Source organism: Haemaphysalis longicornis, unplaced genomic scaffold (assembly GCF_048455015.1).
Source record: "Haemaphysalis longicornis isolate Haplotype H1 unplaced genomic scaffold, Haemaphysalis longicornis Haplotype H1 scaffold_5, whole genome shotgun sequence".
NCBI classification, from domain to species: domain Eukaryota; kingdom Metazoa; phylum Arthropoda; class Arachnida; order Ixodida; family Ixodidae; genus Haemaphysalis; species Haemaphysalis longicornis.
The window spans coordinates 3,611,371-3,625,531 of NW_027526385.1; the positions used below are offsets into that span (position 1 = coordinate 3,611,371).

The following is a 14,161-nucleotide window of genomic DNA, read 5'->3' on the forward strand; positions in this document are numbered from 1 at the left end:
TGCTGGTTAGTGCGAATGCGCCAGAGGGTTTTTGTGTGGCGCTGCAATCTCGAGGCCACCCGCACGGCTGAGCATGCACAAACATGGAGGGTTCTTTCGGTATACAGGCTTTGCCGCTGAACACAAAACCTCTGCGGAGAAGTCCACCGGCGAGTTGCATTGTGCGCTGTTGAAGCGTGCTGCGTCAACACACATGCAGCACAGTCGATTCCTAGCAGCGCAGCACACAAGACAAGGCATGCCTGAAGCCTGGCACTGTGAATTCACTACTCCAAGTCGTACAGCTACCACAATGTTTATTGCAGCCAGCTGGCATAAGTTATGCAGTGAAGCTTTGCACCTTCCATAGCTGGAGATAATTTAAAGCCCTACAAAGCAGAAAAATGAAAAAAAAAAAAAAATCATCTTCTTAGAGTTGTTTTAGGTGTCTGCAGTGGCGTTGGCAACTTCGCTAGCATGTCAGCCGTTGCAGCGTTAGAATCAGAAAGGGGGGTTGGAGCATCCCGAAAGCATAGGTGCCAAAGTGCCAGGGGGGCAGCATTTTCACTGCTGCATGCATGCTGCCCCAGTGTGGTGTCTGTGTTCCCACTGTGCCCTGTCTGCCCGGCTGCGTCCTGTGCCTCGATCGGTGTTTGTGCTTCTGTGCTTAGGACTCCACCACGCACAGCCCGTGGACCGGCATCTCGCAGTTCCTGCCGACAACACAGAAGATCATACAGTTCGCCGAGGGAAAGGAACCCAGGGTGCGTGCAGCTGCTTACCGCACCTTTTTCTTCACCTCTTCATTTTTTGCAGCCTATGCACTGGGCTACAGAGTATGATTTCGCTTCTCACGCTGTTATTTCTCCTAAAAATTGCCCCTCTGGAAGTGCAGGAAAATGCATACGAGCAACTCCAACTGTATGGGCAAATATTTTTTCGCCTTAGTTGGATTTTCGTAGTATTTGTGATACTTGGTGTAGTTAACTAAGCTGTAGCAATCTGACCTCTTGTTCCTTAGTTCTTGAATATATTCCTGAAAATTGGAACAAATGTTGAAAGCAACAGTGGTATTGGGAGTTTTTTGAACTGCAGTAGTTAAACACAAATTTTCTAAGGTGATTTCAAGTGTTCGTTAAATGCAGTGTCGCAGCCTAGATGGTGTGGTTAGAAGCAGCATAATTACATTGTGGTATTGTTGGCAGTTCACGAGGCTTGCAGTTTGCTGAAAAATGCAAAGCGCTGCCTATTCAGAGTGTAGGAACTGAAAAAAGGTCAGAAATAATGATAATTCATGAGAAGCAGTTCAAAGCTTCCTCTTTGCACGGCTTCAGTTGGAGCTTTGAGTGTTTAGACAGTCTCTCATGTGGCAAACAAGGATTCTAGCATCTTAATTGAGGGCAACCCCTTTGTACAGTAACCACACTTGCTGTCTTCAGTGGGTGTTTTTTGTTTTTGTGTCAAGAATGTTTTCCCTATGATTAGAGCACACAAAAACCTCCTCGATCCAGTGTTTATGCCCACCTACGTGAGGTGTTCCCCCCATTGACAGTCCTCTCTTCTTTTTTCTTTCAGAGCACAGATCGCATTGTCTACGTTGCTGGAGCCTTTGACCTCTTCCGTATCCTTTTTGCTGAACTCTGAAAGCGTGGCACTTTTGGCTAAATATTATGCATAAGCAGAAAACGCCTGTTGTAATGTGTTGTCGCTATATCTCGCCATTGCTTCATTTGTTACAGTATTTGGCATAGTTTATTCTCTTAGTGGAACAGCAGAGTGTTGCCCCTGATATTTCTTTGGGGGTCCAGTGTGCAAAGAAGCCTCGATTGAACCACAGCCTGGTTAGCTGCTTGAAGCCTGGTTAGCGAGTACACTGGTTAGCGAGTACGCTGGAATGAAGCCTGGTTAGTGAGTACGCAGTATGTATTTTATCCCGTCCCTGAATATGTGCAGAATGCTTTAGCTCTATTACTAGTTTGTTACATTCTTGAATGATGCAGTTGCAGTTTGTTTTTGTTTCTTGCCTCATAAGTGGTGCTGCCGGTCGTTACTAGTGGGTGAGGTGGTCTTCCTTGGTGTGCTTGGGGGGCTCCCTGCATAGACATGAGACCTTGGAGAGTTACCACTACCAAGCCTTTGGTACATGTGTAATCATTATAGCTATAGACAGGGATGCACAGAGCTGCCATATTTGATGGTGGCCAGTTTGTTATGCAATACGTTATGTTGGTTTCACGTGCCTTGTTCATTGAGTTTACGGTTGTGCAGCTATTCTGTAGGCCAGTCCCCAGGCGTTGGTTGTGGGCTCCCATGGGGCGTCCCTTCAAATCTTTCATTACCCTAGCAGACTGTGCGAGTAGTGGTTTGTGTAGCAGCCTTGACGCCACTGGGTTACTAGACGTGGGCTACCTGGACTTCTTAGAGAAAGCCAAGGCCGAAGGGGACTACCTCATCGTGGGCCTCCACACAGACCCTGTGAGTACGGTGTCACATTTGCTGTGCTTTGCGAGGCCAGTAACAGGTGCAGCTATTAGCAGCAGTGCTGTAGCATGGCAGTGGCATTTGCAGTCTCGCATCTAATACGGGGAGATGCACCCGGGCGGCAGTACATACTGCGAGTGTGGGACTCATTGAAAGCACACTTGCTGGTTAGCCTGCTTTAGTGACACATTTCAGTCTGCATGGGTGTATACTATCCCCTGCAAAATGCTGTTTGGCCTGTCCAAAGCAGCAAGAGCATTCTTCTGATATTAACAATAGATATGGCTTAAGTATCAGGGTTTTATTGTAATGTTTGATAGTGTGACATGTGGTACGCAGTGGGGTGAGATGTACAAAAAAATTGCATGCAAAAAAAGTGACCAGTGGAGCTTGTTTCTTGCAGCACAGACTGTCTAACTTTCGTGAGCAAAACATACTGCCACAGATTAGCAAAGAAGCCAAGCGCAACAGTGAGAATGTGTAGGCGAGAGTGTTTCACCTACACCATTATGTGGGAATTCTTCACTCGGCCACTGTGGCAAAGGAACAAGGCCTCCCCAAACACTGAGAATTTAGCAGGTCAGGAGACAGAATAAAAAACAGATCTTTTGGCGCATTGACAAAATGTTAAGGAGCGCGCGATAATCAAATACCCTGAATCTGCAATCATAAAAGGTATGCAGGTAACCATGGACATAAAGCTACTCATGTGGTATGTCTGTTCAGTGTGGCCGAAAGCTTTAACAGCTGTTAATCGACCAGATTTAGGGGAAATCCCCAAGGTGGAGTAAGTTTCTGTGAAGGAAAGTTTGACATCCACCTAAATGCAGCCATATTAATGCAGCCATTTCTGAGAAAGCTGTATAGCTTTCCTTTGTAGCCTTATGGCTGCATTTAGGTGGATGTCAAACTTTCCTTCACAAGCTTTAACAGCGTACACAGAAACAGTTTGTTTGGGAGCAGTTTTAGGAGTTTTGTGTGGTTGCAGCTGAACAGGGGGTGTCTCTAGTAGCTCTCAGGACTTCTTGTCCTTAGAATGTCTTTGTCTCCTCTCGCAGGTGGTGAACAGGTACAAAGGCTACAACTACCCCATCATGAACCTTCACGAGCGCGTGTTGAGTGTGCTGGCATGCAAGGTGCGAGACCTTCGCCTTCTGCTTCCTTTTTGTGAAGTGCTTGAAAATCCTAAATGTCTAATTTGATTAATGGCAGTCAAAAACCTGTGCAAGTGTTTGCGTTCTTGCCCCAGAGTGGATATACCAGAAGTTTTGACAACTTCATAACTCCCACATACTAATTGGCTTAAATTTACATTATTTTATTACAATAAACCTTGCATTAGTATTTAGCAACTGTAACCTTTGTGCATTTGGTCTGGCTATAAAGTTGCTATGTACTTGTTCGTTCACTCTAATTTAGTTTTGCTCTGTTTCAGTACGTCAATGAAGTTGTCATCGGAGCACCTTACTCGGTCACAAAAGACCTGATGGAACACTTCCGTGTAAGTACTGCAGTACCTTGAGTTTGTGGTAACAAGCCGTTTGCTTGGAAAATGTCACAATAAGTTATTCATTGAGTGATCCTGATATTAAGTAATATATTCACTTGCTTTCCAGATAGTATATTTAGTTGTAAAAGATAACATTACAAAGTAGTGAAAACTGATTGATTGTAGGGTTTAACGCACTGACGCAACGCAGGCGATGAGGCGCGCCATAGTGGAGGGCTCCGAATTAATTTTGACCACCTGGGGATCTTTATCGTGCGCCAAAAACTCGTACACACGGGCGCTTTTGCTTTTCGCCTTCATCAGAAAAGCGGCCGCCGCGGCCGGGAATCGCACCCCCGACCTCGTGCTCAGCAGCGCACCGCCTTAGCCACTGAGCCACCGCGGCGGGTAGTAGTAAAAACTGCTGTCTTCCAAAGTACATACAAGCTGTTAAGACAGTCTTTCATCGGGCATTTATTGCACCAGATTTTGTAATAGCACCACCACGGTAATATAGACTGCAGTAGTAGTAGTAGTATAGTATTCCAGCAGCATTAGATCAATACAACACCCAGTAAGAATGAATAAAGTTCCTGAGATTGTTGACAGACCATATTGACTTTAAATAGGCTGAGAGGAGCTGTACTACTCAAAATACTAACCACTTGACAGCCCAGGCAATCAGATGGCAGTTTTTTCTAGTGGCATGACTTGTGTGCTCGCTTCTCAACCTTTTGAAGGGATGCTGAAGTTCGTTTAACCCTTATTTGTGGCTGTATTATGTGGGTGAACTCTCACAACCCATAATACAGCTGTTTATTTATTTATTTATTTATTTATTTATTTATTTATTTAGTACATACTGCAGGCCCAGTTTGGGCCCAAGCAGGAGGGGCAATACAGCGCATACAATACATGCAAATACTACACGCAAAATACACGCAAAAAGCGGAATTCTAGAGCCTTAGTTCAATTCTGCAATAAGCAACAAAAAACACTGTGTGCCTTTTTGTGGCTATAACAACAGCTACTGCAGTGGCATTATGCACACTATATTGAAATGTGCATCCATGCTGTCTGAGCCATGAAGATCACACGCGCTTAATACCCTCCACTTCTTCTTTGTTGATGCACATAGAGTGGTCTAAAAATTTAATGAATGTATCCCAGCAGACTCACTGATGTGCCGTCATAGCCAATGTCAGCAAATCATCAGGGAGGATGGTATGAAAGAGCCGTCATTGTAGAGCATTTTTTTTTTATTCTGTTATTGTGCATGTAAATCGGACAGAAAAATGTGTAAAATGGCACGTGCCTTCTATAACGTGATCCGGTACAGTAATTCAAGAAATTTTACAACTCGTTTCAGTGCAGACATAATGGGCACTGAGATGCCTTTATATTGTCAGTTGGACACAGCATTGTCACGTCTGAATAAGAAGTTGCACCTTGTGGAGTTGTGGCGTGGCGTATGCATTTGTAATGGTAACTCCACACTACAACTGTGTTCATTGAAATCAAGAAGTGTTTAGAAAGATTTGTTTTCGTGCCCCTAGCTGTAAAGCGCCGAAACCACACGGGTGGCTACAAAGATGTACGCTTCAAATTTTTTTGCCTGCTCCAGGTTCACATGGTGTGCCATGGGATGACGCCCATTATGCAAGATGTGGATGGGAGCGACCCCTATGCCGTAAGTTCTTCAGAGATACCAATGTGTTAAAGAGGACTGTGATATGGGCTGTCCTGTCTAACTCTCGTTCTTTTTTGTGCCGTGTTTTCGCGCGCTGGATTGTCAATCAATGTGTTAAGTTTGACATTACGCTTGCGGCCAAGGGGGGGCATGTTGGCATGTAGGAAGAAACATTATACTTTCAAACATGGCAGAACTGGCATGCTTGAACTGCATGCGAAATTCAGCTTCATACGAGACAATAAAGGCAATCTGTCGGGTCACTTTTTCCTAGTGATTCTCTTAAACTTCTTTGCTAAAGGTCAACTCTGGGATTGTAAAAATTGCATTTTCCTGTGCAACTCGTTATCAACGCACATGCTGTCAAACAGATTTTAATCGAAGAAAATGATGTAGAGGCTGTGTTCTGCATTTCTACTGTTGTTTTCATTTGGTTGTGTCAAGGGTTGAATGGTGCTCAAGTTCCTTTTCCTGCATGACTACTGCAGCACACAAAACTTCGATACGTGGTGCATTGATAGAGCCTCGGTTCGGACTGTCTCTGTGCAGGAGCCCAAGCGGGTGGGCAAGTTCAAGACCCTGGACAGCAGGAACACCCTGACGACGCACGACCTCGTTCAGCGGATCATACGGAACCGCCTGCTGTACGAGACGCGCAACTACGAGAAGGAGCGCAAGGAGGTGGCCATCTACGACGCCTGGCTGTCCAGTCAGCAGAACAACCACGCGGGCAGGAACAACAACCACGCGGGCGAGTGACGGGCCTTCGCGGGGATGCCAGGCGGCCCAGGGAGTGGACCGGACGACAGCCAGGCTTGGCTGGCATGCCACGCTAGCAGGCTTGTGGCAATCGGAGGAGCCGTCAGGTCTACTCAAGCAGCCGTGGTTTGCAGGCACATTGAGTTAGTACCAGTGTGCGTTGTTTGTACAAAGCGCTCACTGAGGGACACTTCAGTGGCATTTGAACTGCGAGGGCTACGGAGCTATTGTACACCCATTGGGCCTTTGAAGAGTGGGAAGCGCTGTTTAGGCTGCAAGTATTTCAAGCGCTTACTGCTTCTTCTCACAAATGTGCGAACGCGTTTGCTTGCCACTTTTTTGTGTAAAAAAATTGTTTTTTTAAGCTGCGTGGCAACTTCTCGACGTGTTGAATCCATCATGCATGATATCAGGCCTTTAATCTAAACGTGCAGCACAGGTTTGGTTTTAGAACGCAAAGCGGGAAGTAAGTGTGCCCAGTGTTTGTTTTACTGCTGTGGTTTTTCGTACATAATAGCAGCATATTGGCACCCTTAAAAAGTTTCCACAATTAACTGTATTAGATTGCTTGAAGCAGTACATGTTAAACTTGCCAGAGATGCGTGGTGGCGTAATTGTACACATAGTTACTTTGAGAGTGCAAGTCTTGGCCTGCGCTATCCAATTTATTTCCTCACCTGCAAACCAAAAAAAATGAAGTATGTGCCAGAATTTTTCTTTTCCATCAACCACGTGCCATTTTCCTCTGATTATTGACCTAATACAGTGCGTTGAATCAGTACTGGCATGGTTAAGTTGTAATTGTGTGTGCATTGTTTGCCGGCAGTTAAAAAAAACATTATAAGCCCATTCGCTGCTCGAGATGGTTATCTAGTCTTAGTTCACAGCTTAGTGCACAACACGGTCGCAGTGCCCACAATAAGGTACAAACACACATTTGTACATAAGAAACAACTTTCTGCAGAGATGATGTGCTTCCCCAAGAGCGAGCCTTCATGGGCGATATTGTCACAAGCTGGACTTTACACGCATTGCACTTCTCATGTGTGCAATTTTTACGACCCATTTTGTCACCCACTGGCATTCAGCATATGTGTTGCATTAATTTCTTGGTGACTTTTAAAGTAGCCTGTAGTGTTCCTTTGGTGCTGCATCATATTGTTTCACTATAGTACAAAATCTTGGCCAGTGCGAAATATGGTTTCCTATCATGCGGTGCTTTTGTGCGGCTTAGTGCGTGTAGGTGCAGGTCTTGAAGGACAGCAACTAGTTCACCCATGTGTTCAGAGAACTTAAGAATACCGAGCGCTACGGCTCTCTAGCTAGCATTGACGCTGTCCTAGCAGTGTAGACCACATTTCCTGTGCAAAATTGTTGTTGCTTATTGCTGGCGCAAAGTGGTATTGATCACATTATATTAGCCCCAGAACATTACTACAGGGTCAGAAAGGCACACAGCTAGAGAGTGCAGTTCCCCCAAGCACAGTCGAGCCTTGTTATAATGAAGACTGGTATAGTGAATTATGGGCTGTAGTGAATTAAATACAAACTTTGGTTGGTCACGCTCTATTTCAGTGGCAATTATTCTTTTTATAGCGAAACGAAAACGGCCAGAGCCGCGCGTGATATCGGCTATAACGAAGAAATATTTTGTTCACGCGAGCCTTTAAAATGATAGCTAGTTTAAGAAAGCAAAATATAAAAAATAGAAGATAACAGTTTGTAAAACTGCAAAAGTAGAAAAGGCCCTTTCGTGCTCAGGCACTGTGGAAAACTTCATCCGGCAGTGCTGTGAATAGCCGCCAGGCGAAGATCACATCCTTCTTCAAATAAATTAGAATGCAGGCTCGTTTTGTCAGGCGTGCTTTGTTCTGTTGTAATTTCATCCTGCCATGTTCCGGCCCATTTTGTTTACATGCCAAGAAGGGAACAGCTAAGTACTAGTACCTCGTGAATAACGGGTTTGAAGCTTGCAATAATGCGTTTATTATGCAGGATTTTTGCGGGAGCCAGATTGTCGATTTGTTAGCGTTTATTTTTACCTCTACTGTTACAGCAAATATCGGATGTAACAAACTAGTTTAGTGCCCCGATACCGCTTCATTACAACGAGGCTCGACTTTAGTATACATCTCTCACTGTAGAACCCACTGGCCAGACGAGAATTTTCAGTTTGGTTATCTTGTTATCGGCACTGCCAAAGAAGCCTGCAGTGTGCACCTATGGCGCTGTTATATCTTTTGCCCGCACGTCCTGGCTCCCACATATTGCTAGTCATTGAACCAACGACTTGCAGTGTGTTTTTTTTTTTTTTTTTTTTGCAATAGTTGTGGCTTGTATAAATCGAAAGACCGAGTTTATTTACACTTAGTAGCTTTTGTGCGCTTTTACATGTGCCTCTTTGTACCTTGGCTGTTGCGTTTGTAATGTATTTATTCGAGTGTGCCGTGTTTTTAACCAAGCCAGTGCATTTCTCACTCGCAACGACAGCAAGAGGTGGGCATTTTTTAAAAGATGTTTTTGAGAGCCTAGTGCTCTGTGCACTTTTAACTGTGCTTTGGAGAAATTCGGGTGCCAATAAAGTGCATTGTGGGACCTTTGTTGCGTTAAATATGTGCGTTTTCTTTTCCTCGCCTTGCACCCGCTAGTGTGGGAGACACTGGGCCAATGAATAGACAGTGGAAGCGAAGCTGGTTGTGGTGCGCTACCAAGAAATTATGGAGTTGAATATCTTGTCTGGGGCCACAAAGTAGCCATTACTACTGAAAACCTCTGCTTCTGATGATTCTGTTTGCATCAAATCTTTGTGGCTAGGGGCTCTTGCCTAGTTCTAGAAAAAAAAGCTTCGAAGCCTAATGTGTGACCCATTGACAAGTGACAGCTTCTTCAAGCTGCAGCTTAAATGTGACCTGGCGGCAACAGTGTAGCTGGAGTTAACTGTGGGCGATCAATGACCACCGACTTCCGAACCACCTCTCCCTCACCCTTGCTCATCTATGCCATTTGGCCAATGGCCTTCCTCTCTCAACGAAGGTTACTACTGCTACTACTACTGCTGTTCATATGCATCGCTAGCGAATTGAATTTCCTCGTAGCATGAAATCTATAAATGCCTCCAACTGTGATGGAGGGGCATAGGCAACATACTTGGGCATCGAGCGGTGTTCACATTGAAAGCGTTTGGGCGCACAAATTGATAATATACCATGCAAAGATTATTATGTCTAGCTGACAGGAACACAGTTGGAAAGGACTCGACAGTACATATTCTATGCTTTTAATGGTCTGTTGGAAGCTAGGTGAGAAATATTCAGGGTTAATGCCTCTTTTGAACGTTGTATAAAATGATGTGTCAGGGCCGCTCAATGAAAGAGAGGTCCGGCCTGCCGAATCCCAGTCCATGTCGGCAACGGGCAGGCTCGTGACGGGAGTTTCCAGTTGCAGCCACTAGTTTCAGCGGGGGCACCACACAATGGCGACGGTTGCCCCGGCTCCCATTTTCAGAGTGCCTTCGTAGTAGCAGCAATCGTCGCCCATGAAAGCGGCGCTAACTAGCGTCCTATCTCACGTATATGGAAACTAATACGACTACGAGTAATGGGAAAGATGACTCTGAAATCTCTGAAAATTTGATCTCGTGGAATGCTGTCAGGAATTCGTGATCATGGTTTAAGACGGCTGCAATGACGCCGTCACTTCAGCAGCTGTTCACCAGCCCCGCGGTGTTTGGGAAAGCAGCTGTGCAGCCTGCTGCTGCGATGCGAATTTGGTTTTAAAAGTCCATTAGGTGTATAACTTAAAAGGAAGCTATGACTGCTGGCATTTATCATGCTAAATTATTGGAAGCTACCCTCAGACACAATTTAAGAACAGTCATATTGTAAACTTGACCAACGTAGCTTCAACTTCTTAGTTGCTCAAGCTGTCTCACTGTGCAGGCTGATGACTAAGAAATTCAAAAATTATAGGTCAACTATTACACACACACAAAAAAATGTTGCCAGATGGTACGACCTTCACAATATAGTGGAAAACCAGGGGCTGTGTTTTATTCCAACTGACGACGAGAAAGAATTTAGCCTTGAACCACGCAATTGCATGGTTTGAGGCTGAATTCTTCACGTAAACTGAAGACCTGAAACACGAAAACCAAGCCTAGCACGGGATCCCCCACTGAAAAGACTCGCGAAACAATCGTCATGATAAAGTCAATGATCAATGTTGTATAATGTATAGTAAGGTCCGAAAAGTATAAAATTTCCTCATATTTCATTTGCTCATGCACAGTTACGCACTCCCCCTCCCTCCCCAAGGAAAAAGATACGCAGAAATGTTTGCTATGTATACAAATTTATTTATGAACTTTGAGATGAATGTCCCGGTTAACGAGACCTTTTAACCGTGATCCAGTGGAGTTGGCGTTCAGCTGCTTCCGATATTTAATGGCGGAGAAGAGTGTGTTCACCCCAAAGGCGCGACGTTGCTCCAGGCTCGTGAAAACATTAAAATTAAGGAGAGCAACGGTGCCGTCGGCAAACCTGGTGGTGTGACTGACCACCTGTTTGCCGGCCGGATTGAGTCGTCGCTGAACGTTTATCAGATAAATACATCTCTTATTTGTCAATGCACTCACAACTGCTTCGCTTCTCATCAACTCCCATCTATGCATATGATCCGCAAGTTTTATATTTGGACATATTGCTGTCTATGACCAAAATATTAAGTCAAGAAACACTTTTCTATCAAAGATTGCCGATGACGTACACTAAATGCCTGGTGCGGTTGAGAGCAACCATCTACAGGCGGGGTGTGCCAGTTCATGTGTGCTTTGCAGAGGTGGGCTTAGCTAGCCACGTGCTCTCGCTGTCTGGTTGTGCAAAATAGTACACACATTTGTGGAGATATCCCCGGATACCCAGCACTGGGGGAAAATTTGCAGATTTTTTTGTGACGCCGTGTTTCCACACCTCGCAGTGTACCGATAGCAAGTATACCTATACCCCAGCAATGAAATGTGTGAGGTGTACATAACAAAGCTGCTGAGGTCTTTGCTTGTGAACTAGACTGGGGATGTCAAGATCTCTCAGACTTTATTACCCGGAAGCGCATAAAACCCTCAACAAGCAGCAGGCCACAGCTTGGAGACAGATTCAAACTGGGATGTACGCAAACCCAGTCTTGCGTAGCTATTACTACCCAGGCATACAAGACGAGTGCAAACACTGCAAGCAGAGAGCGGATTTAGAACTCATCATCTGGTCCTGCTCCAAAATGCATAAAACTGATCAGAGAACACTCATCATAAACGCACCCAAGCAGTGGGAGGCAGCCTTGCTCAGCACGGAAGCCGACACCCAGCTACAAGTAGTCCAGATGGCCGAAGCCGCTGCCAGGGACCAAGGACTCCTGGCTGATGGCTGAGGGGGAATGGGCTGGGACTCCCACCTCTTCTACTGCCAACCCCTTACCGGGCAGATATGGACGTTGTCAATACGCCGCCTGTTTCCGAGTCGCGCTAAGTGGGAAAGACATGCCGCGCTGTGTCTGCTTTGAAAATGACGATTACTCTGCTACATTCACGAATTACCGCATAATTTTAAAAATTGTGATGTGATCAACTATGGCCATTTGTGTACGCGGGTACCTCAGAATGCATCGAAGCAGCTTCCACGGCCAGAAGCCGCTGCGGTGGTGGTGATGATGATGATGATCGGGATTATGATTATGATTAGTGGCTCTCTCTGAATCGGGACGTCAGTTGTCTGCAACCGACTTTCCTGTTTTATTCCCCCTACACTTAGCTCACCTAAAAGATTTGCCTCCCCCGCAGCTCCCCCCACCCCTGTTTTAAACTTCCATCGCTCCCTCCCCTCTTTTTTCTTCCCCCACTGTTCTAAATTGTCATCCGTATGATTACGCGCCCTGCGTACCCATCCCTTTCCTACTTTTCCTCCACCACCAGTCCAGCCGCCTCTTACAGTACCTGCCGCAGCATACACGTTTCATCCTGCTGCTGCGTACGCCTGGGTTCTAACTTCTCAGACACCCCGCCCGTGCTTCAAAGAGCAATGCACTGCCTCTCGTATTGCCATAGAAACCTTCCTTCCTGATTTCTAGTTTCTCTGTCTATAAGTCTCCAGGGTTTTTTTTTTTTTTTTTTTTTCGCTTCCTGCCGTTTTTACCTGCTTTTTAACTGTTGTGTATACCGCACTTTCCCCTACCAAATTTCCGTACCGCTTGGTCAGCTGTCTGGTCCTCCATCTCCACCACGTGTCAAACACTCTCGCAGCCCATTTTTCGTCCTCCATGTCACGAATTCGCTCCTCAAACTTTATATTGTACCGCGCCTCCCTTGCCTCAAAGGACGACCAGCCCATATCCCCCCGTACCTCTTCGTTCGTAGTTTTCCTGTGGGTCAGTCTGCCTACCGCCTCTGATTTACCTCTAGGCCCGCTTTGGTCTGGGTTCATGCAGAGAACCAAATTTCCGAAAGTCAATTCTGGTACCATGACCCCCAGCTGTTCGGACTCCCCTTACTACCTCATATTTGTTGTAGCCCCACAGTGCTCTATGCTTCATTATAGGTGCTTTCCGTCATCCTTTCGTCTTAAGGTAAGCCTTATGCGCATGCGTGTAGTCTTCGCCGTCGTTACTCCCAAATATTTATACTCTTTGACCCGTGGTATTTCTGCTTGTTGCACTGATACTCTTTTGGGAGCCGTGTCGTCGTTAAAGACCATGATCCCCGATTTTTCTCTGCTAAAGGATAGCCCAAGGTGCTTCGCTTCTTCAACTCATATATCCATCAAGCCCTGCATCAAGATATGTCGTCTGCATACATTACTGTTGGGACCCCATTGTTACACCACCTGCCTGTTTTTCATGTATGATAAGTTGAATCCCAGTGTATTGCCCTCTACCTTGCTTTCTAACCCCGCGATGTAGATCATGAACAGCAGTGGAGAAAGAGGACATCCTTGTTTCAAACCCTTGTAGGTGTATATGGACTTGTATGTTACCCCCTTCTACACTATTTGCGCTTCGTTCTCCCGGTGTTACTCTCTGAGTAAGTTAATATATAAGTCCCGCCCCCAATCCCTCGTCCTCCAGGATATTCCATAGCCGCTCCCTGTCTACCTTATCATACGTCGCTTTAATGTCCAGAAAGGCTATAACCACAAAAGTCGGCCTGATGATGTTGATGATGATGATTGCTATTGGTATCCGCTTTGTAGCGGGTGATGACGTGTCATCTTACCAAAAAGGACTGATATACCTATGTTTTCCACTCTTGGTTTAATACTAGCGCTGCTCTTAGGGCAGGCACAAAAAAAAACTTATTACGCACAAAATGCTTATTTCTTCTGTTACAGGTGGTAGCTGTCCTAGGCAACATTCCCCTTTCTGCTTTTCATCCACCAGCAGTCTAATCTTCTTTTCGCCCCCTCGACAGCCTTGAAGTTAACTTCCTTTCTGGTACCCTTAAATCCTACGGCTTCTGGAAGCCGAATATTTCCCTCATGTAGATTTGGATGCATACCCTCGCATTCTAACACTGTGTGCCGCACAGTTTCTGTTTCTTTTCCGCAGACCATGCATACCCCGTCATTTTATGAATACTTCCCTACAAAGCTCTTGTTCGCAAGCAACCTGCTCTATAGCCTCAAAAAGCAAAGCACTTCCCTAGGAATTATAGTAGAAATTTTACTGCCTGATGTCCGATTTCTCAGCCCTGTACATTTCTAACGACGTTTTAGCTTCCA

The 14,161-nt window shown here is 45.5% G+C and overlaps 1 protein-coding gene across 3 annotated transcripts in view; it reads left to right on the forward strand.

Annotated features, from left to right (window-relative positions):
- Pect (phosphoethanolamine cytidylyltransferase) overlaps positions 1–9,009 on the forward strand; it is a 40,433-nt gene extending 31,424 nt beyond the window's left edge. For all 3 annotated transcript variants that reach the window (XM_077669822.1, XM_077669820.1, XM_077669821.1), the window contains 7 exons: positions 651–743; positions 1,555–1,600; positions 2,378–2,454; positions 3,519–3,596; positions 3,896–3,961; positions 5,574–5,639; positions 6,189–9,009. In XM_077669822.1, coding sequence (XP_077525948.1) covers positions 651–743; positions 1,555–1,600; positions 2,378–2,454; positions 3,519–3,596; positions 3,896–3,961; positions 5,574–5,639; positions 6,189–6,398 — 636 coding nt within the window. In that variant the 3' untranslated portion in view covers positions 6,399–9,009. The remainder of the gene's footprint in view (positions 1–650; positions 744–1,554; positions 1,601–2,377; positions 2,455–3,518; positions 3,597–3,895; positions 3,962–5,573; positions 5,640–6,188) is intronic.
- The last annotated feature ends 5,152 nt before the right edge of the window (positions 9,010–14,161 follow it).